Source organism: Pelodiscus sinensis, chromosome 1 (assembly GCF_052426305.1).
Source record: "Pelodiscus sinensis isolate ZL-2025 chromosome 1, ASM5242630v1, whole genome shotgun sequence".
Classification (NCBI taxonomy): domain Eukaryota; kingdom Metazoa; phylum Chordata; order Testudines; family Trionychidae; genus Pelodiscus; species Pelodiscus sinensis.
This window is the reverse complement of record NC_143052.1, coordinates 302,617,597-302,639,648: the sequence shown is the minus strand read 5'-3', so window position 1 is coordinate 302,639,648 and position 22,052 is coordinate 302,617,597. Positions and strand designations below refer to the sequence as shown.

Below are 22,052 nucleotides of genomic sequence, written 5' to 3'. Positions count from 1 at the left end.
TTTATTCATCTGAAGAAGTGGGTTGTGCCCACGAAAACTCATGATACCATTACATGTTTTGTTAGTCTTTAAAGTGCTACCAGACCATTTGTTGTTTTTTCAGCTTTATTTAGGCCTTGTTATAAACTCTTGGCCATGGCCCTGAGGGCTGAGCCTGATTCTCCTCTGACCAACACTGGTGCACAGAAGGGATGCCATTGACACCAGTAGAGTCTGTCAATGTAAAACTAGCGCACACAAGAGAAGATGCATGATTTAAGCCTCAGCTTTTAAAGAGTGGCCTCTTTAACACACACTGGGGGGTTGATTATTCCCCCACAGCTATCACAGGAACCATGGACAATCTATACCGCTGAAAATCAGGACTACGGTATTCTAAGATGGGCCCTTTAAACGACGGGTTTTTTGGGGGAAGTACCTTATATGCATGTGGCCACTGTCAAGTGACAAGTAGTAACAAAGTACTGAAACCTAAACTAGTTGGTAGAGTCATACTTTAAAGTATATTTCATCCCTATCAGGTGGCACTGGAGGGGAGGGAGCTGTTCCATATGCCAGGTTTGTTACCTGTTTCAACATAGAAAAAAGGAAACACATAAATGTAAAGGCACTCTGAAGCTGTAATGTATGCAAATTTATTCACCTCTGCAATTACTTATCTACAGTTGATGACTGATACCAAAAATGAGGTAAAAATATGAGGTATTAATAATAGTATAACATTTCAAAATGGACTTGTTATAGTGTATTCCAAATGGCAGCATAAAATGTAATATAAAATACTGTAGTGCCTGACTGGTAGACATGTGCCTTTGATCAATACATTGCATACAGATGCTATAAGTGCATCCACAAAGCCTCTGCTCCCCTTCCTCCCAACCATGCAGGGTCCCTTTGCCATTTTTGTAATTACAGTAGGCAATTCCTCCAGCTGATTATCTAAGAATAAGACAACCTGGCCTCGTCTGCTACATTTTTCTTTCAGAAATTATTTGTTTCCAGTGCCTTGATTATTCTGTGATGATTAATACACAGGAAGTGTTGTAGACTCTTATGTGAGCTCACATATGATAAGGGCATTGAGGCCTCATGCTTCAGCGAATAGGCTGCATGGGGGTAGAGTGTGGCAGCAAAAATTTCCTTCTCCCTGTAAAATACTGCTCAGGTGGCTGCGTGCCTTATGAGGCAGCATGCCTTGAAGCTTACAATAATTATGATGGCTGACAGCAGGAAACTGATCTTGATTCACCAGTGATCTAATCCACAATGGAAAATCTTTTGTTCTTGAACCTGGAAAATAACAAGGCAGTGTGGCAGGATATTTGGAGGCATATGAAGGTATCTCGGTACTCTTATCTCTCTAATACTTCTTATTAATGTAATTGTACATTGCTGACGACAAACACAACACAGCAAAGGTAATCTAAGCAGATTCAAAGTATTGGCAGTGTCACTGTGTGAAGCCATTACTCCAGCACTACTGAATGATATAAATCTCAGCACCTAGAAGTAGGATGATAAATCTCATAGAATTAAACTCACCATAAATGAAGGTAGAAGGCATTTAAAGATGTGAACTAAAATACTGGTTCCAAATGACCAAACTAATTAATGCAGCAATAAATAAAGTCGGGGTGAACAAATACCTGACTACTGAAGGAGCACTGTATTGACTGACCTGTGGGAGTTTTTTTAAGTGATTCATGTCTATAGTTACATTTTTGGTTTTATGTTAGTTTAAAAACAGAACATAACCCTTGTCTCATAGCTAACAACCATTTTTAAAGCATTCTTCCACTTAACAAAACATTAAGTCCCTGCAAATGAAAGGGGCCAGTAGATGTAATCCTGTTCCTCTTCTCAACACATCAGTGCATAAAGTGAAAATGTTTGCTCTTACCAAAAAAGCTATTTTCCCAGAAATTAGTTACTTTTTATAGTGAAAATATATAAAAAGGTATAATTTTTAGCTGCCCATCTGGGGTGGAAACACTGCTTTGGATTTTGGTTAACAATTAAATAGCTTGACAGAAGAAAGAAAGAACAGCTCCCAAAGTACATACTTAGCCAGAAATCTAAATGAAAGACTTCAGAGCGGTAGTCCTTAATAAGTGTTCACCTGGAGTCAAATTGGTAAGTTAAGGTTACCTTGGTATCGGCAACATTCCTTTGAACTGTCCTAGACTTAATATAGGAAGCAGCTTTACTACTGCAAATGGTGAGGGCCCCTAACTGCAACTATTTACTCAGTTGTTTAAGGTTACAGGGAAGTTTGAGCGCTATCATGGAGCAGTCACAAACTTCCAACCGTTTATTGTAAATGGTCTTCGAAATGTGCTCACCAAGTACAATATCCATGTTAGCATTTTTGGGATGATACTGAACTGCTGTTCATTATTCTTAAACATAGAATTATCCTTTCTATAGTCCCTATATCTATCTATGTACCTTCTTGTAGTTTACACCCCCTCCCCCCCCACACACAACACGAATGAGAACAGTCAAGCATCCATTTTTGTTAGATATCACACAGATTATGTCATGTAGCTCTCTGGTAACAGCAAACACAGTTTATATAGCTGTGAAACACTGAAAAACAAGCAACAAGAACAGGTCCATATAAGGTCAAAATTGATGATTTCTTCTAGAAAGCACTAAATTATATACAAAATAATTACTTTACATATACATATAGATATATAATATACATAGATAAGTATATACAAATTGTACATTGTTAATTTACAGTTAAAATATGCTTCTTGGAAGCTTTTAAATAATGTGAATTATGCAACACACAAACAATGGTAATAGTCTCATTGTAAAGTAACTGCTGAAAGCTTTTTTTAAAAAAAGGTTTACTTCAGTAATTGAAAAGAACACAGAAGAGCTGGGGCAACAGGTGGGCAAAGTCTCTGGAATGAGCAGGCCTTTCTGTGAAATCCCTGTTTGGCCACGGTACAGACATGAGGTCATACTTCTATCCTTATTCAGACCTTTGCGTTGGGTCTTTCTGCTGTCTCCCATCCTCTGCTCTAGGTTCACACATTGCTGGAACGTTTCCTCAGATTTTGGTTTCTGGCCCCTCAGCAATAAGAGGTTGAAATGAGTTTCTGACCCTGGCAACTTCCGCGGCACACAAATGCCCAAAGACCTTGTTGTACCACTCTGGGGAATGGCCTCTGAGGAAACGAAAGAAAACAAAATTACTGAAAAATTCTGCTTCACTGGCGTGGGATTGCCATGTGCTCAAGTTCTTGATACTTCATCCTCACTGAACTCCCATGGTGCTGGTGCAGCGCCTGAGATGCTGTATCATCACCACCCCCCGTGTACTTTGAAGACTCTCCAGTCCTATTCTCAAATTTACATTTGTGAATAGTAAATACAGTAATATCAATTGGATAGTAGCAGCAGTTGGGTGAGATGAGCCTGGCTGTTGTGAACAAGTAAAACCCGTTCTCTGATCTTTACACTGGCTTTTCCCTATAGCGTATCCAGTGAAGGTCTCAGGCCCTATCCTCAAGGTGCTCAGGGTTGCTAGATCTGCTAAAACGCCATGATGGAGAGTGCTATTGGCAACTTTGCTCCTCTGCCACAATTGAACTCTCCACAGTCAGAGCTTGGCTGCATGGCAGACAGAACAGTCTTAGGGCCTAGTCCAAGAAATGGAAGGAACTCCAGGACCTATGGTCCATCACAAACCTCACCAGCTTCCACTCCAATTGCAACATTTCTTTGACTATGCCTTAGCTAAAACTATAGTGCTATTAGGAATGTTAAAATGCATGTGATTGACTAACTGTGTAACCACTGAAAGTTTCAGCAGTTACATGCAAGGTGGCAGCCAGCTCCCCGCATGCAGATACAGAGGCAGAAGCACAGGATGGCAGTTGACTCCCCAGGAGCCAGTGTGCACCAGGAGCTGGCTTAAAAGCTGGTTCTTGGTGCGCATCGGCTCCCGCCTGCCCCCCCCTTCACTCCTAGGGATGCAGAGGCAGCAGCACAGGGTGGCAGGCAGCCCCCCAGGAGACAGGCTGGGAGCCGCGTGTAGCTGTTTGGGTAACCAATAAGCTCATGCTTATTGGTTACCCATTTAAATGGCTTCACTATTACATCCCTAACTGCTATCTATTAAAAATAACCCACAACCATACACACGCCACTGCACTCAATTCACGAGGGAACAAACACATGACGGATGTTAGTCATGTTGCTGAATGCACCATTGGAATGTGCTCAGATGCGATGGTAATAAATGCCCAAAATAAGAGCCTATGCAGGATACAATTTGTGCTCCATTATTAGCATACCTGCATGAAATAAATGCTACAATGAACTATGATGCAGCTACCATAGATTTTTCTTGTATGGTAAAAGAGCAATTCTTTTATATAATGTGATTCTGCAGAAATGCAGACTGGGAGTCGCTGTTTGCCTTTCAATTATTTCTATTGTGTTTGGCTTAGCATTTTCTTTCTTGTAACTGCTGTCCCTGCAAATTCAATTGAGTTCTTTCATTTTTATATATCATATAACCAATGACAATTCTCCAGGCCAAATGAGGCTCCACTTGCTCTGGGGCAGCCCTATGATCTTCAAACACAGTCCTCAGTGCAAAGCTACATGGCCTTCTGCAGTTTTACATCAACGTAACTGAGTAGAGCTTAGTAAACAATGCTGCAAATGAATCCCACAAAGAAACAGACTCTGGCTCTCACTCTCTGAGCTGTGTTGGCACTGCAGGTCCAACAGGAGTAAATAGAAGTAAAGCCATATTTGTGTCACTAATATGAGCAGCTATGACCCTGAATATGCACCAGGAGCAGAGCTGTTCAGGAAGAAAATGCCGTTTTCAGTCACTTTTTGGAAGAGAACAGCACTTTTTATTTCTTATCCTGAGCCATCAATCTTTTCAAAGTAGCATTTTTTCAGGAAATGCATTAAGTCCCTGTAAGCTACCAGAAAAAGGGCTGAAAGTGTCCTCTATTATGACGCTGGCTGCAACCAGGAAATAGTACAGCTCTTGTATTACTACTAGGAATGCACCACTGCCCTTTCTTGGCTGAACCTGCTGAACTAAGCAGAGATTTTTGGTTTACTGAGGGGATGGCTCTGATCTTGCTTTCTGCAGGTGTGGTACTTACTTCAGATCAATTCTACAGACATGTGTCAGCCTGGATTTTCCTGAGCCACAAGGCTCTATTAAATACTGAGAATCCATCACCACTGCTCGTACACCCCCCATCAAAGGAGCTTCTTCATGTTCCACAGAGACTGCCACTAGTGTGCACACTCCTTTTGGCAAATCTGTTCTCCATGTCCTGTCATGAGACATTTAAGAAAGAAAGAATCACGTGCAGAGAATGAATGAAAGCACCAAGTAGTGTAGAAAACGAGAGCTAGATTCAGAAAGTTTGGTTGACTCACAGACTAATGATTATACATGGAGCTGTCAAATGATTAAAAAATAATTGCAATGAATCATGAGATTAAAAAATATAGTCATGATTCATTGCAGTTTTAATCCTGCTTAATAATTGAATACTCATTTAAATGTATTATACATATTTTTGGATTTTTTTCTGCATGACATGTTACTTAATATTAATTTCATTCACAACACAGAATACAAAGAGTACATTGCTCACTTACTATTTTTTATTACAAATATTTTCATTGTAAATAAGTAAAAGAGGCCCCCCCACCCCAGCCCCATCGGCCCTCAGAGCCAACCAGAACATGTGGCATGGGTCTCTGAAGCGTGCTGTCCAGTACGCCAGCAGCGATTCTAAAGGGCCCAGGACTCCCAGGAGTATTGGGCCCTTTAGACTCACTGGGCTCTTGGGCAATTGCTCCTTCCCCCACCCCTGGTCGGTGGGCCTGAAGATAAACAAAAATATTTTTCACTTCACCTCATACAAGTACTGCAATGCAATCTCTTCATTATGAAAGTGCAACATATGTAAGTAGAATTGTTTTTTTTTTGTTACATAATTGCACTCAAAACCAAAACAATGTAAAATTTGTAATGCCTACAAGCTGGAGCATGAAGGAGCATATGAACATTTAGCATATCTGGCATGTAAATACCTTACCAATGCAGGCTACAACAGTGCCATGCAAATCCCTGGTCTCACTTTCAGCTGACATGGTAAAAAAGACATAGGCAGCACAATTTCCCATAAGTGCGACCAAACTTGCTTGTGTTATGCCACATCTATGCTTATCACGCCAAAGATTGATCTTCTGGTGTTAGATTTAGCAGGTATAGTGAGGACACACTAAACTGAATGCTGAGATGCTTCTGGTCGGTGCCAGTATTCCTTGATTGACAATGAGTAAGGAAAGTTGACAGGAGCATTTACTTTCATTGACCTTCCACTGTGGAGCAGGCACTAAGTTCAGCTTAAGGTACATCAGCTCTAGCGATGTTGTTTACATAGCTGGAGTTGCATACCTTAAGCCGACCAGCCAGGTCTGGTATAGACCTGGCCTCAATGTTTGTCTGGACAAGAAGTAGAATTGAGCAGACTTGCAGACTCTAAAGTTTCACATTGCTTTGTTTCTGACTGTTAAAAAAAAATTCTGCACTTCCAGGTTCAAGAGATTGCACTACAACACTTATAAGGGACCATTAATTTTGAGTCTTTTGAGATGATGTGATGAAAGGTGCTATATAAATGCAAAGTACTGCATAACAATATTTTTCCTCTGTAATGCTGACATTCATTCAAATATTAATGTCAAACATATGCATTCTTCCACATACCTCAGATATAATTTTTAGAAACATTTTGATACCCTTCTATGATAGCCCTAAATTGAAAAAGTATGAAACTAACATTTTGAAGGTGAGATGGAAGTTAGAAGTCTCATAAAATCAATGATGCACTTCTCTAGAGATGAATAATTTCACTGAACTCAGTTGCTGCCAATTAAGGTGCATTAATTAGGACAAACAATATGATTGGTTAACTTTGCTCAAGCCTTAACACAAATCAAACGTGGTAAAAAAGTTTATTACTCAGTCTCTTCTAGCTTCAGCCCATCATAAACCAGCCAGGATTCCCTTTATGAGGGACGGGGGGAAGGGGAGAGGCTGGGGGGGCAGGGTGGTGCGTGCGTAGAGAGATATTTCAGTCAGTGATATACAACAGTGTTTCTGAGTCATCCTGGCTAGGTTAATGATGAGAATGAAAACTTGTTCTCAAGATTTTATTTGATGGATGTGACTGCATTGTAGGTTTTTCAGAAACATAAAATACTCTGATGCATCACGAACTGAAAGGACAATAATATGACTCAGAATAAAGGTAGTTAAAAACTCCCTACTGCTGCTACACCGTCTTCCTGGGGCAAAATGGGAATACCACAGTGGACCAAATTCATCTCTGGTGTAAATAAAATGAAATTTATAAAGTTATACCTGGGAAAAACTTAGCCCAGTCAGTACATCTTGAGTAGGTAAAGGAAAATATGTAATGTAAGGTCTAGTTTTTTCTGATTGTGACGGGCCGACGCTGACCCGCACTCGCGGGGGTCCGGCCGCCCGGGGGGCTCACGCGGTGGCAGGCAGAGCCCACCAGCGCCGAAGCCGCGGCTGTGGCGGTGGCAGCTGGAATCTGCCTCCGCGGCTGCACCGACACAAAGCAGGCAGCCCCCACCCTGAGGCGTTAGGGGGAGGGGCCGCGAGCGCCGCTCGGGACGCCGCCGACACGCCGGCAGCATCATCAGGGGGGCGGGGCCGGCGGCTGACGTCAGGGCCGGCGGGACAGTTTAAAACGGCCCGCCGGCACAGGGAAAGGAGGTCTCCTCTGGGGGAGCGGGGGGTAGAGTGCGTCCCAGGACGGACCGGGGACGCACCCGGGCATGGCCGGTGGCACAGCCCTGCGCTCGGGGATCCCAAGCCAGCCCCCATCGCAGATGGGCTGCTAGCCCGGGCTCCAGCAGTGACCCGGATAGTGCGCAACGACCACGCAGGGAGCGGCCTGACTGGGCGAGAAGACGTGGCAGACGGCTGGCCCCCGGGTTTGGTACAGACCAGCCCCTGACTCCTCCAACTGAGGCACGGTAAGCCACGCGAAGGGATGGATCATCCAAGGGCGTGGGGTGAAGGGAGGAAGCAGCCCGGGGCGGAAGCCTTCTGGCGCCCGTGGGTAGACGGGTTACGGGCGGAGTGACCCCCGTCTACCGCGTCAGGGCGCGAGCAAGCCCCGACGCTTAGGGCCCCGAGCTGGGACCCGGAGAGAGGGCGGGACCGGGTCCCCCTCCCTCCGCCAGAGGAACGTCCAGCTCCGAGCGACGCCGGCGTAGGCGTGTAGCAGAACCAAGTCATGCACCTCCAGGAAGTGGAGGTCAGACTAAGGGGCTCAGGCCCCACCCCGCAGAGATGGGTAACGACTTCTGGGTCCGCTGACCCCCCCCCCTTCCTTCCAGGGAGGGGGGTGATCGCACCTGATTGCCCGGGCTTCCAACTAGGAGCCCGGTCACGAGACGAACCCAAAAGAGGCGAAGGGGTCCACCGAACCCCCCTCTCGACCTGGGAGGGGGTGATCACACCCCTCACCCCTCACACTGATCATAAAGAACTTACAGAAAATATTTTATAATTTCTCTTAGGAATCTCAGTAGTTCTTTTCTTTATAACAATAATGCCTGCAAGTTGTTATTCTCTGACAGACTATAAAAGTTAACAATAAAAGGGATATATTGATATAATTATATTTCATTGGGCTCTTGTATTACCTTGCATCATTTTTCCCCTAATGTAATTCTGACTCGCTGGACCATTTGTCCAAACTGCATGTCAGTGGCATATCATTCCACTAAGAGAAAGCAGAGGCCCAGGACTATAATGCACCCAATTAATCAAAAGGAAACATTCAACAGCTGATGGCTGAGTGAAGGATACCTAGTGTATAAATGTTAAGGCGAAAGCTTTATTACACCCAATCTTTATAATAACAGAAACTTCTGGTGGAGAAGGAAAAGGCTAAAAGATTGCCTTTTTTGAAAGTTTACCTTAGAACGACAAAGTCTCTGCCAGGATGGGGTGCCATGCTATTCAGTACATATTGGTATATTTCTGTTTGCTTATCCAGAGTTTCTACAACTTTCCACTGCAAGAAGTCCTCATCCCAAAGGTGACGTTCTCGTAGGACTCGATTCAGTACAACCGACGGGGGTGCTTCAACTTCCACGGAAGCTTTCCAAAATCTGAGTGGGTTGCCATCCCCAACCTGGAGTAAACAATACAGAAAAAAAGAAATGCTGGATTTATGACTATGTTCTCAGTGTGGAATGAGTCAAGAATTTTCGGTGAAGACTTTAAGCTCAAGCTTAAGATGAAGTTTCACAGCATTTATATTTACAGGCATGTTCAACATTAAAACATGTGTGTGCAGAAAAATGAGACAGTAGGTAAAATTCTGTTCTTGCAGCAATGTAAATCTGGATTAGCTCCTCCAATGGCACTGGCATTATTCTATTTATACTGGTGGAATTTATATTGTGGAATTTCCCCCAAAGTGGTCATAGAATGTTTGTAAAATAGCTGGAAAGAAGGACAGAAGAAAGAGTAGGCAATATACAATAAGATTAGGATAAGACTGATTTCTTTGTCCAGCTCCAGAATCTCTGATTGCCCTAAAAGGGGCTCATGTTTAACATGAAACACTCAGGCAACCTGAGGTGATGTATTTTTGGCTAATCAGTGGCATTGCATTAACCAGAGTTTTCAAAGGTAACTGACATGGTCACTCATTCTTCTGCCTGGGTGGATAAAGGTTCCTCTTTCTGGGGCTCCAAAAGTAGTAAAATAGCTTTTATAGCAAAAAGTCTGCTCATAAGCCCTTGGGTTCTGTAAACTGATTCAGCTCTGTAATGGGGAGAAAACCACAGAGAACCCAAGCTCATAGGAAAGCGGGGCTGCAGGGATAGCCCCTGTGCTGTGGCAGGACCAAATAAACCTAGACTGCCCCTGACAGGTGTTTGGCAACCTGTTTTTAAAACTTCCAGTGATGGAGATTCCACAACCTTCCTTGGAATCCTATTCCAGAGCTTAACTCCTCTTCAAAAGATTTTCCTAATATCTAACCTAACCCTCTCTTGCTGCATATTAAGCCCATTTCTTCTTGTCCTACCTTCAGTGGAGAGGGAGAACAATTGATCACAGTCTTCTTATAATAGCCCTTAACAGCACTTCCCCTTCTCTTTTCATGAGTAAACATGGATTCTTTTAACTTTTCCTCATAGGTCAGTTTTTTCCAACCATTTATCATTTTGGATACTCTCCTCAGGATTCTCTACAATTTGTCCACAATTCCCAAAGTGTGGACCCAAGTATCAGACACAGTATTCCAGATGAGGTTCACCAGCGCCAAATAGAGCAAGACAATTACCTGCCATGCCTTAGATACAACACTTATATTAATGTAGCCTAGATTGATATTAGCCTTTTTTTTGGTAGCTGCATCACATTGTTGATTCCTGTTCAATTTGTGATGTATGACCCCAGGTCCTTTTCAGCAGAACTACCATCGCGTCAGCTATTCCCATTTTATAATTGTGCACTTGTCTTTGCTGCATTTCATTATGTTGATTTCAGACCACTTCTCCTATGGATCAGAGTCATCTTTGAATTCTAACTCTGTCCTCCAAAAGTACTTGGTACCCCTGGCAACTTAAGTCACCTACTGTCATGATCATGAGAGTTAGCCAGCAGACTGGGGATTAAGGGATTTTTGGTTTTTCCCTCCTTTGTCCTTGGGCAGTTTCTTTCCAGCTACTGAGAGGGACAGACGTCATAGCTGTCTCCAAGAAAAGACTCTTCACTATCTGCAAGTAGAGTAAAGTTTAGATCAGTGGTCCCCAACACGGTGCCCGTGGGCGCCATGGCGCCCGCCCGGCCATTTGTGTGCCGGAGCCGGCCCAGGGCGCATGGTAAGCGCTGCCCTGGGAGCGTCGCCAATTGGCCGCGGCGCTTGGGAGAAGGGGGGCGCCGGCCCCAGGCGCGTGGCACTTGGGGGGGGTGCCGGCCCCGGGCGCACGGCGCTTGGGGGAAGGGGGGCGCTAGGCGCGTGGCACTTGGGGGAGCGCCGACCTGGGCGCGCGGCGCTTGGGGGGAAGGGGGCGCCGGGCGCGTGGCGCTTGGGGGGAGCGCCGGCCCGGGCGAGCGGCGCTTGGAGGGAGGGGGGCGCCGGCCCCGGGCGCCCGGTGCTTAGGAGGAGCGCTGGCCCGGGCGTGCGGTGCTTGGGGGAGGAGGGGACACCGGCCCCAGGCGTGCGGCATTTGGAAGGGGCGCTGGCCCCTGGCGCTTGCGGGGGGGGGCCGGCCCCGGGAGCGCGGCGGTTGCGGGGGGGGGGCGCCCCTGAGCATGCGGCTATGGGGGGGGCCGTCCGCCCCCGAGCGTGCATGTGTCCCCGCCCCCTGGCGCCCGGCAGCCTCTAAAGGTTGGGGACCACTGGTTTAGATAAATCTGTAAGGTTTTATTGTTTTATGGTTTGGGAATGGGAATCTGATGTCTGTGCATTTAAAAATGTTTTTTTCTCCTTTGTAACTAAGTTTTGGCCACTGGTGGAATTTCCCATGAGTTTATTAATTGGTGACTTTCCCATCTAGTCATTATGCTTGTAACAGGAGTATTGTGGTGATAATAAAAGTTCTTTCTCTTTTTTTTTATTAACCTGGTATTGGTTAATTTTTGTGTCCTGGTTTTACTTTAGGGGTGCAATTTCCCAAGTGATCTCTCCCCTGTATTCTTTATCATGACTTGGGTGGTGGCAGTGGATTTTTATCCCAAAATTTAGGTTTTTAAGATTTTGTGGGGAAGTTTTATACCTAAGCCTGGAGAGATAAGGTTTTGGGGGTACCTATGTCCCAGTTTGAAATTCCTACCTACATTTCTATTGGCTGCTGGCTACCTGGTTTTACTCTCCATTCCATTGGCCAACTCATTAGTGAAGTGTTGAATAATTCTGGACTTAGGACTGACCTTTTCAGGACTATGCTAGATCCACCCTCCGAAGTCTAACAGCAAACTATTGTTAACTACTCTTTGAGTATAGTCTTTCAACCAGTTGTGTGGCTATACAGAAATTCCCTAGTTTGCTCATGTGGAACTGTGTCAAAGCCTCACTAAAATCAATACATGCCATGTCACACTTCCCCCATATCCACTAGGCCTGTACTCTATCGAAGAAGGAAATTAAGATGGTTTGGCATGATTTGTTCTTGACAAATCCATGCTGGCTATTCCTTATAAACCTATTTTCCTTAGAATGCTTACACATTGAACACTTCAATCTCCCTGGACACACAGTAACAGATTTAAAGGTAGCCATCGTGCAACAAAAAAACTTCAAGGACAGACTCCAAAGAGAAACTGCTGAGCTACAGTTCATCTGCAAATTTGACACTATCATCTCAGAATTAAACAAAGAGGCTGTGTCTACACTGGCATGAATTTCCGGAACTGCTTAAAATGGAATACTATTCCGTTTTCAGTTTTTCCGGAAAAGGAGTGTCTACATTGGCAGGCTGCTTTTCCGGAAAAGCCCTTTTTCCGGAAAAGCGTCTGTGGGCAATGTAGACGCACTTTTCCGGAAAAGACTACTGGACTGTCTACACTGGCCCTTTTCCGGAACAGTGTTCCGGAATAAGGACTTATGCCCGAGAGGAAAGCAGAATAGTTTTTCCGGAATAGCGGCTGATTTTGTACAGTAGAGCGTCGTTGCTTTTCCGGAAATTCAAGGGCCAGTGTAGACAGCTCGCAGCTTATTCCGGAAAAGCAGCTGATTTTCCGGAATAAGTGGCCCAGTGTAGACACAGCCATCCAGTGAATTGCTAGCCAAATACAAAAGCAGTTTCTCCTCTCTTGGTGTTCACACCTCCACATCAGCTGCTAGAAGTGGACCTCATCCTCCCTGACTTAATTGACCTCGTTATCTCCAGCCTTACTCTTGATTGAAACTCTTTTCTTATGCCTGTATATTTATACCTGACCCTTGAAATTCCACTACATGCATCTTGCAAAGTGGGTCTTTGCCCACGAAAGCTTATGCTCCAACACTTCGGTTAGTCTATAAGGTGCCACAGGACTCCTCATCGCTTTTGCAGATCCAGACTAACATGGCTACTCCTCTGATACTACACACCAATTGTTAGGCTGACTGGTCTATAATTCTCCAGGTCCTCTTTGTTCCTCTTTTAGAGACTGGTATTATGCTTACCCTTCTCCAGTCTTCTGGGACCTTGTCCAATCCCAAGGAGTTCTCACAGACAATACCTAATGATGCCAAGGTTGCTTCAGTTTGTTTCTGAAGTGTCCTATAATGAATTTCATCAGACTCTGCTGACCTGAACATGTATACCTTATCTAAATATTCTTTCTGCTGGTTTTCTTTGGTTTGCTTTCCTTTTCCTTCCTTGTTAATACCAATTTTCCCTCAAAGCCTTTATCTGAATAAAGTGATAACAAAATTATCCTAAAATCATAGCTAAAAATCATACCAACTGTGCAGGTTTAGCCTGGTAGAATAGGCAGCAAGCTGTATTGTACTTACATTAATAGGCTTGTCCACCCCTTCCCCATTCCAAATCTCCTTAAGCTTAAGCACTTTCTCTATTGTGTTCCAGTGACCTGTTTGCAGAAGGCCAGGAAAGTTACCTATCCCCCTCTCAAATGACTCACTCAAAGTAATACTATGTATTTTTTTCTCTTTTCTTCTCTCTTTCTTTTCATGGTTTCCTTCATCACTTTCTCTGCCTGTTGGTTTGAGACCTTATAATGGTTTCTACGTACCCACTTCTCTGCACAGATCACTGCCATATTACATTTCTACTAACTACTTATTGATATAGGTAGTTTTAATAGGCTTTTATCCCCTAAAGACTATTTTATTTTTGCCTCTAGAAGACTTAAAATAGTAAAGGGATTTATTCAGTCTTAGTACTTTATTCAATTTATTCAGTCTTAGTGATTTATTCAATAGTACTTTAGGTAGAAATGCATAGATTTAAAAAAACAATTGTTTTGTTTTTACTTTTTCTACATTTCTTGAAATTACCTTTTTGTAAGCAAGGTCTGTGTTCTCTATGCTAGAACAGGCGACCCATCCTTTGAATTTCTCTTTTGCTTCTTTCTGAAGGTTCTGCATCAGACTTTCAAGGTACATTTGGTAATTCCCTCCTTCTTCATCCATTTGCTTTCCTAGTTCCTCCAGCGTTGGACAATGCACTTCAGCCTCCACGTAGGAGTTCCGAGATTGGGTTGCCATCTCATGTGGGACCTGCTCCAAAGAAAGCAGGTAAAACTTAAAGTTTGAGGTTTATTTTGAGAAAGACCCTTTAAGAAAAGAATTATCTAGTACACTGTATTCTTCCGCACAGTGAACCAATAAAAGCAGATACCCACTGCTATCTTTACCTACTGTTATTCACAAGACATGAAGCTATTGTAATGTAATAGCTAATGTGTCTGTGTACCACACCTCTCTATTGGATGAAAACAGACTGTTCAACTGTGTGTCATAGGTCCTTTAGTGCTAATAGAGATTTCTTTTCAGTCCTCTTGGAAACAGGTGGAATGGATGAGGGAGTCTGTCATAGAGACTTGGCAAACTTGGCCCTTCCCCATATACCGACAAGCCCACTTGTGCTGGTGCCTCCTGGCCAAGGACCCTAAAGAGAGAGTCCAAGGTCTCCTGTACTTCCTCCACCCGCAGAGCCAACTTGGTCACCACCCTCTTTAAAAAGTCCTGACAGGCCTTCATGCCGGACCCCAGGAGGGGGTGCCATTATGGCTTCGTCTGGAAGAAGAAGCTTGGCCCAACTGGCCCTCTTCTCCCAATGCCAGCTGATTGCCCATCCCCTCCTCTATTTGAGGAGTAACTGGCCAAACCACCACCGTCTGTACATGGCCAGCGGAGGATGGCAAAGGGGCCTCTGACACTCCAATTACTGAGTGGGTAACCTGGGGCTGAACCGGGAAACCCCACGGGGTCCATGGGCACCAATGTGCCAGCCACTGCTCTTGGGGCCATGGCGTGTCCTGCAAAGCCATCTGCGGCACCGGCTGAGATGGAGCTGAGTGCAAGGGGCGAGGAGACAGAGTGTGATGTGGCACTTGCTGAGTGAACGCTGGCTGAAGGCCTGGAAGGGGTGCATACACTGTGCTCTCCATAGTACTGAGAACCCAGTGGCAATGGCAATCTTGGTGACTAAGGGAAATGCCTGGACCGGCAGCCCACAGCTCTACATTGATCTCAGGACCTGCTCTTGACTGGTGGTGACCAGTAGTGAGAGGATGACTGTCAGTGCCAGGACATCAAGTGGAACCGACAGGCTGTGCTGCCACACCTAGTATACTTTAGTGTTGGTGAATATCAGCAGTGTCAAAAGTGGTGCCGTGATTAAGGGAAATTATTCCTAGAGTGGCAAGGCACATATGGGGAACAACTCTCCCTACAGTGCTGCTGTTGCTTGGGGGTGCATGCTCCCACAGGCCTGTGGCCCAACTCCAGCAATAGTTGAGGTGCAGCATCTGGCCCCAGTCCCTCTCTCACGACTGAATGAGGGTACAAGGAGCTCTCCTGTCTGTCTGCGTGGGACAGTGCGATTGCTGGGGGCCTGACCAGTGCTGGAGGAGGCAGCATCGGCATGGTTATAATGTCCTGCACATAGGCAGTTGGTGAAGGTAGGACTGGGGGAGGCAAGATTGCAGCCTCACTCCAGCACCACCCCTTCCGTTGAGGCCCTGCCCCTCCCCCGTGTGAGAACCAAGCCACCTCCCTGCCCCAGGAGCAGACCCACCACCATGGGGAAGGGGGAAGGGAGGAGGGCAGGTGGGTGTGCATGCCCCAGCCCTGGAGCATGGGGAGGGTGGGTGGCATGCAGTCCCAGCCTCTCCGGCCCAGTAGTCTGGGAAGGACGGCACTGGAGGCAGCAACACTCCACCTCCAGTATGCCTACAGTATAGGCAGGGCAAGAGGGGCAGTTTGGGAAGGCTGTGCCTTCTCCCGCCTATTATACCGGATGCCCATAGTCCTGCGTTGCTTAGAAAGCCTCTGGCATGGAAGGGACTTGAACATCTGGGACGGGCAATGGGGAGTGGGCAGGACCACCCAGGCTAGCCTGCATCAGGAGTTTATCCAGCAGAAGCATAATCCCCTTTCTTGGCCTTGGCCTTCTGTGGGCTGGGGGATTTGTCCTTGCCTGACTTCTTCGTTCTCTTAGGGCCAAGGATGATCACTGGTGCTGAGCTCAGAGCACTGGGGAAGTGCTATACACTGACACACGGTGCTTGGCACCAAGTCCAAGCGCTGGCGCTTGGGAGCGAAGGCAAAGTCCATGAGTAGGGCTTTTAAACATAGCACCTTACCTTTTACTGTCCTCGGATAGAAAGATCTGTAGCCCTGACCCTTGTCAGAGATGTGTGCTTCTTCTAGACAGTGGAGATAGCCAACAGGCGGGACACAGACTGGCATAGGCCTGCGGCATGTAGTATAGGCTTTAAAGCCAGAGGAGCAGGGCATGTCCCGTCCCCAGGCTATGTCCCTAGAGGGGACTAACAAACTGATAATCTACAAAAACAGAGTGGCCCACTAGCTCCTGAGAGACAAACAAAACTCTAGGGGGAGGGACAGCTCAGTGGTTGAGCATTGGCCTGCTAAACCCAGGATTGTAAATTCAATCCCGGAGGGGGCTAGTTAGGAATCTGGGACAAATTTATCAGGGATGGTATTTGCTTCTGCCATGAGGGCAGGCAACTGGACTCAATGACCTCTCACAGTCCCTTCTGGTTCTATGAGATATGGAGATATACCTATGTTATATATATATATAGTATAGTATCATGGGCGAAACCCATTTCTTCCGCTGGGCTGTGCCCATGAAAGCTCATGATACTATTTTATATATATATATATATATATATATATATATACACACATACACATACACATACACACACAGGCTGGGCTTGTCTACACTGGCCCCTTTTCCGGAAGGGGCATGTAAATTTCATGAGTCGTAGTAGGGAAATGCGCGGGGGATTTAAATATCCCCCGCGGCATTTAAATAAAAATGTCCACCGCTTTTTTCCGGCTTTTAGAAAAGCCGGAAAAGAGTGTCTACACTGGCCCCGATCCTCCGGAAAAGGGCGCTTTTTCCGGAGGATCGGGGCCAGTGTAGACGCTCTTTTCCGGCTTTTCTAAAAGCCGGAAAAAAGCGGCGGACATTTTTATTTAAATGCCGCGGGGGATATTTAAATCCCCCGCGCATTTCCCTACTACGACTCATGAAATTTACATGCCCCTTCCGGAAAAGGGGCCAGTGTAGACGTAGCCACTGTGTCTAGACTGGCAAGTTTTTCCACAAAAGCAAATGCTTTTGCAGAAAAACTTGCCAGCTGTCTACACTGGCTGCTTGAATTTCCTCAAGAACACTGATGATCTCATGTAAGAAATCAGTGCTTCTTGTGGAAATAGTATGCTGCTCCCATTCGGGCAAAAGTCCTTTTGCACAAAAGCTTTTACACAAAAGGGCCAGTGCAGACAGCTCAGATTTGTTTTGCGCAAAAAAGCCCCAATTGTGAAAATGGCGATCGGGGCTTTTTTGCGCAAAAGCGCGTCTAGATTGGCACGGACGCTTTTCTGCAAAAAGTGCTTTTGTGGAAAAGCGTCTGTGCCAATCTAGACGTTCTTTTCCGCAAATGCTTTTAACAGAAAACTTTTCTGTTAAAAGCATTTGCAGAAAATCATGCCAGTCTAGACATAGCCACACTATAAAGTGCTACTGTACCGCTTATTTTAAGTTACAGACTAACATGGCTTCCTCTCTGAGACTGGCAATCTACAGCTATTTACATGTGTTTATCTAGAGGGAAACTACTGACAAATGCACAGGGAAAGTTAATTAAAGCTACAGCTAAGGCTAGAGTGCACTGTTCCAAGCACAGTCACCAGGTGCAGGAGAGAACTGAAGACAGAAAGGCCCAGATGGGGGCACCCTATATGGCACAGCATGCAACCACACGGCAGGGAGCACTGGACCGGGTCCCCTACGAATATTGCTGAAGAAAAATCTTCTGTCACTGGTGTATGTAGTGAGCACACACACCTATGTTGAATGGACATGAACAAGCACTTGAAGAAGAATCCCCACATATCTGAAAAACTAGAGATAGTCAAAAAGAAATGAGAAATAAATTTCAGTGAGAACAATCTTATATAAGTTAGGACCCATCACCGTCTAAGTTAAAAGGAGGAAATGTAAATCTAAACTGTAAATATTTCAAAGGCTGCTCTGTTACGTACTGTAGCTATGAGTAATGCTGAGTCTTCCACTCACCTCAAAAAGTTTGTTGCATTCTATTATCATGTGTGCAAGTCCCTGAGTGGCTGCCAGGTTTTCACTGAGGTCCTTCTGATCTGGCTTCCCTGTCGCATATTTTTTCTGTATTACTCTGTAATTGAATTCAGTGTCTCGGATAAGAGGAGCTGAATCTTTTGAATATGAAAGTAAACATAATGGCACAACGTTCTCATGGCCACAGAGAAAATCCTTTTAAATTTGCATTTAGAAGAGAGCATTGAGACTACACACACACAAAAATTTTTGTTGCCAAAGAAAAAGTGTTTACCTAAAATATTCTTAAGTCAAAGTTGAAATCAGGAAAGGTGAAAGACATTGCACCATGTGTATCCTACATTTTGCAACAGAACTTCAACAAATAGCCCCCGTATTCTGTCCTGTCATAATTTAAAATACTTGGCAAGGTAGTGGCTACCAGGATCATCAAAGCAATATCTCCAGCAGGGATAAGAAGGGAATGCAGAGGGGATATTTTAGATTGGTCACCAATGTATGGCTGGATCTAAGCCCTATTTAACTTATATTCATCATATTATGAACCAGAAGACTATGACCTGAAATAAGCTCTATTTTCCAATTAGCAGAATGCTTATTGAGTATATTCAAAGTGAGTCACTGGCAGAGCTGGAATTAGAACACAAGATGTCTTTTTAATAACAATTTGGGTGAAGTTTGGGGTTGCACAGGATTTAAGCCACAACAGGAATTGTATGCCTACAAGCTTGTACCAGGCACCGAAAGTGTACTTGTTAAAAGCTATCCCTACAAAACTATGAATTTGTCTTCTCCCCACTGAAGTCAATGGCAAAATCCCACTTACTCCAACAGCAACAGAATCAGGCTTGGTGCCTTCAAAAGACAAAATTGACCCCACAAAACATACTCACATGCCCAATGAATTTGCAGATGAAAAAGGGCATTTACTTGTGCAAGAATTAAATGACTTTCTCTATGGTTGTAAATGCCCTTTTGGCCTGTAATGCCTTCTCAAAGAGTGCATACCCAAATCTAGGGGTGCAATAGTTAACAGTTGCTTTTGAAAATTGGACCCCAAATGTCTGTCTGAACATCAAAAGCATCATTTTGTATCATGAGTCTACAAAATTGTCTAAGTTTAAAACTCCAGCCCTTTCTGTAAAAGATAACAGTACAGCCAAGCCAGGTACTTACCTTGGTGAGCTTTCCTTCTTTAATATATTAAGGTGGAAAAGAGAAGGGGCCAGACAAACAGCTACATTCATTGGAGTCATTTGATTCTCTTCTACAGAGGAGACGTCACTCAGGAAACACAGCAGAGTCTGCAAAACCTCCCTGTTTTCATCTGACATCAACATGATGGCTGCCTGCACGGCTTGAAGTCTCTGCTCTTTGGGGACATCTAAGGAAAATCAAGTGTCATTTAATGGAGTTAATCATAACATCACGTAAAGACACTAGGATTCAGTAAAGTAAAGCAAGAAACTCACACTATATTGACTACTTCTTTTCTCCAGAGAAAAACACCATTTAAATATCAGACTCAGTTGCCAGATGGCTTCAACAAAAATATCGGACACATTTGACATTACATCACATGATATTAGGAATGGCAACATACAAAAACCTGTAGGGGAACACTTCAATCTTCCTGGACACACAATTGCAGATCTAAAAGTAGCCATCCTGCAGCAAAAAAACTTCAGGACCAGACTTCAAAGAGAAACTGCTGAGCTACAGTTCATCTTTAAGTTTGACACAATCAACTCTGGATTAAACAAAGACTGTGAATGGCTTGCTAACTACAAAAGCAGCTTCTGTTCCCTTGGAATTCACACCTCCAGATCAGCTGCTAGAAGTGGGCCTCATCCTCCTTGATTGGATCACCTCATCATCTCCAGCCTGATCCTGGCCTGCATATTTATTCCTGCCTCTGGAAATTTCCACTACATGCATCTGACGAAGTGGGTCTTTGCCCACGAAAGCTTATGCTCCTACACTTCAGTTAGTCTATAAGGTGCCACAGGACTCCTCGTCGCTTTTGCAGATTCAGACTAACACGGCTACCCCTCTGATACTTATCACAATCTACATTACATCTTATTTAGAAAATACCGGACATTTATATTTTCTCATTTATATTTTCTCAATTTGTTTCCTGAACAGAAAGCTCAAATACTGGACTGTCTGGAAAACCTGAGCTTTTCTTTCTTACATATCCTGGGATTGCTTGATCTTACTCTTCTATATTTCACAAAGTGAAAACCTACCGATCCTAAACAAGACTGCGTCCAAATTTTTAAGTGCTATGTATGTTTTATCTTTCCATAGTGCATTACTACTCTTCACTCAGAAGAGTACAATACTTCATTTAGAACTTATGATGCGCAAAGAGAACTCAGTGCTGTAGCATTAAATGCTATTTTCTATGATTTTTCTGCCCATGGAAGAGCAGTTCAAAAAGCATTAGGGATGCTTGGGGAAATGCTTGCACTTATCCTAGGAAGAGCTTAATGAAAGTAGTAATGGATATGCTTAAACAGCATTTTGGACAGAATCATTTCTGAAGCTACCATAAGTTTCCTCAGGTTGGAGTAAGAGAACTCCTCTGGGTGTTTTATACATTATATATAATCACATGAAAGAAGAGTAAAACCGGATTTACCATTGATGCAACAGCAAGCTATTAAGTTCTGTCTCTTAGAAAGCTCCAACAAGCACTTTATATTAAAGGTTTTGACAAAAAAATGGCAAACAGAGTATAACCTTGACTTTCTAGAAGTGGTAAGGGACATGGGCAGCCTTCAGAAAACTCAGAGGAATTTTTGGTAAGTCTGCAATGTGTCCCTCATCCCTCCATCCATTGTATTCTGGAATGTAATGAAGACAATCTTGAGGGACATAACTTCACTTAACTGGGAATTTTGGTTAACTGGAGTAACATAAATTACTGCTATGCAAAGTATAGGGTGACTGAGCAAAATCTGTGAAATGTCTACCCCCCTGCAATCATCAACCATTCTGGATATATCAATAGTGTCCCAGCTCAAGTTCATGACAGTATATCATGGGGAAGAGAATCCTTCCCAATCCCAGTGTTGGTGATTAAATAAGCTACATGCATATGAACAAAAATTCCCAAGGCTAAGTGTTTCTCTCTAACTCCACATTTTGTGACAGGGCTATGGCGTGGCGAGTGGCGAACCCTCCGCCGCTTTGCAGGAAGGTGGGGGAAGCCCCATACAGCCGCTGGCAATGGGCCGGCTGGGGAAATCGTGTTATTCTGGGTACGGTCGTGTAATTCAAAAAACACTCCCTAAAAAAAAAAATCGTGCTATCGCAAAAACATGTTAAGCGGGCACGTGTTAAATGAGGAATTACTGTACATAATTAAAAATGTGATATTATAATAGAAACTGTTTCAGGTTATTTCCTGCTCTGGCTCTCCCTCTGCATCTCATCTTCTTTGTGTGCCTCTTTTTGATTGGAAGGCTGAGATTTCCAAAGCTTCATGTAGGATTTGGACACTGGATTTTTGTTACAAGTTAATGGGATTTGGCCAGGCAGCTCTCTTAGTCACAATTTGCCTGATCCAAAGCCCTTTGGAGTGAATTGAATGAATCAAGCCTACTGTTAAGTATCAGAGGGGTAGCCGTGTTAGTCTGAATCTGCAAAAGCGACGAGGAGTCCTGTGGCACCTT

The 22,052-nt window shown here is 44.3% G+C and overlaps 1 protein-coding gene across 7 annotated transcripts in view; it reads right to left on the bottom strand.

Annotated features, from left to right (window-relative positions):
* Nucleotides 1–602: 602 nt before the first annotated feature.
* The window catches only part of STARD13 (StAR related lipid transfer domain containing 13), a 415,654-nt gene continuing 394,204 nt past the window's right edge, over nucleotides 603–22,052 (bottom strand). For all 7 annotated transcript variants that reach the window (XM_075919190.2, XM_025190209.3, XM_075919191.2 and 4 more), the window contains 6 exons: nucleotides 19,546–19,753; nucleotides 18,352–18,466; nucleotides 14,070–14,291; nucleotides 9,025–9,242; nucleotides 5,148–5,324; nucleotides 603–3,182 (listed from right to left, as the gene is read on the bottom strand). In XM_075919190.2, coding sequence (XP_075775305.2) covers nucleotides 3,065–3,182; nucleotides 5,148–5,324; nucleotides 9,025–9,242; nucleotides 14,070–14,291; nucleotides 18,352–18,466; nucleotides 19,546–19,753 — 1,058 coding nt within the window. In that variant the 3' untranslated portion in view covers nucleotides 603–3,064. The remainder of the gene's footprint in view (nucleotides 3,183–5,147; nucleotides 5,325–9,024; nucleotides 9,243–14,069; nucleotides 14,292–18,351; nucleotides 18,467–19,545; nucleotides 19,754–22,052) is intronic.